Below are 1,455 nucleotides of genomic sequence, written 5' to 3'. Positions count from 1 at the left end.
TTAAGAAGTAAACTGATGGGCTTAAGAAGTAAAGTGATGGGCTTAAGAAGTAAAGTGATGGGCTTAAGAAGTAAAGTGATGGGCTTAAGAAGTAAAGTGATGGGCTTAAGAAGTAAAGTGATGGGCTTAAGAAGTAAAGTGATGGGCTTAAGAAGTAAAGTGATGGGCTTAAGAAGTAAAGTGATGGTATAAGTCCTTACCCAAGCTTTTGATGACATCGTCTCTGACCTTGGGCGTTGAAGTAGCCGTACACGCCAACAGTGGTACATTCGGGCACAAATTTCGGAAGATTTGCAGACGTCTAACAATGGTCAAAAAACGTCACGCGCCACGAAATTCCTAAAGTGTTGTTACCTATAAGCCGGTCGGAAGTCATGACCCCATTGCGAAATACAATGGGCTTCATCTATGGCAACATACAGGAGAGTGTTGTTGGCCGCTACTCTCTGTAGGATGTTATTTTTGAATACTTCTGATGATATTTGTTCAGGCGTTATATACCTACATTGTGAACCAAACCGGTATCTTCAAAACCTTCAATTTTCTGAGAGTGATAACAAGTGATAACAAGTGATAACAAGTGATAACAAGTGATAAAGAGTGAAAGTCAACATGATAACAATATGACTTGACATCAACACTATAGAAGCGTTTCGTAGTCCGTAGTCGTAGTCTCGAAATTGTAGATATGCATAACTGTTCGGTTCACCATGTATTGAGTTTGCCAACACGCTTACACAATACGAGTTGCAGGCGTCTCCAGCTGAAGGTCTTCAAGGAGGACTTCTTTCTCAGCAGGAGTGATGGAGGAATTCAACACCGCACATGCAGAAGGGCCGAATCGATCTGATATCAGCATCTACCGTCACTGCGCCACGAAATTGCCACCTCACTTCGAGTATCATTAAAACTGTTAGTGAGGACCCCACGCAGCTTCTGTAGTTGGTCTTGCATTAGTGCAATGAGTGGGCTCACTATGAGGGCAAACCCCGGCCTAGATGATGCTAGTGCTGGTAGCTGATAACATAGCGACTTACCACCACCTGACAATAACAACAATACGGTGCGTTCAATAGACAATGCTGTAGTACACAGTAGTAGTACTACTACTACTACATTGAACACACTACACTAACTATAGTAGCACAGTAAATACTCACGAGGTGCACTTCACGTACTTTCAAATACTTCACGTTCAACGCGTAAAATCCCATTATTATTACTCTATTTTCAATATAGATATATCATTATAATCATTATTATTGCCACTCACTGTATTCATAACAAACTTCCTCAAGTAGGGAATTAGTCGGAATACCATACCACGCCTCGCGCAAAAATAATATCATCTTACCCTTACCCGTTGGGAATGCATAAAAGACATCTTTGTGGTCTCTCAACAAGGCTTGCATCACTTCTATCTGTTCATCCTTGAGATTATCAAAGTCGAACACA

At 41.2% G+C, this 1,455-nt stretch overlaps 1 protein-coding gene across 1 annotated transcript; it reads right to left on the bottom strand.

Annotated features, from left to right (window-relative positions):
• Window positions 1-200: 200 nt before the first annotated feature.
• Window positions 201-954, bottom strand: Pmar_PMAR002495 (hypothetical protein; the record flags this gene model as incomplete). Its single annotated transcript, XM_002779353.1, has 4 exons — window positions 201-301; window positions 355-501; window positions 738-846; window positions 894-954. Coding segments are annotated over 4 exons (418 nt in total), but the record flags the coding sequence as incomplete, so codon positions are not given.
• Window positions 955-1,455: the final 501 nt, after the last annotated feature.

The sequence above is a fragment of the Perkinsus marinus genome, assembly GCF_000006405.1.
Source record: "Perkinsus marinus ATCC 50983 genomic scaffold scf_1104296947590, whole genome shotgun sequence".
Taxonomy (NCBI): domain Eukaryota; phylum Perkinsozoa; order Perkinsida; family Perkinsidae; genus Perkinsus; species Perkinsus marinus.
This window is presented reverse-complemented; position numbering and strand designations above follow the sequence as displayed.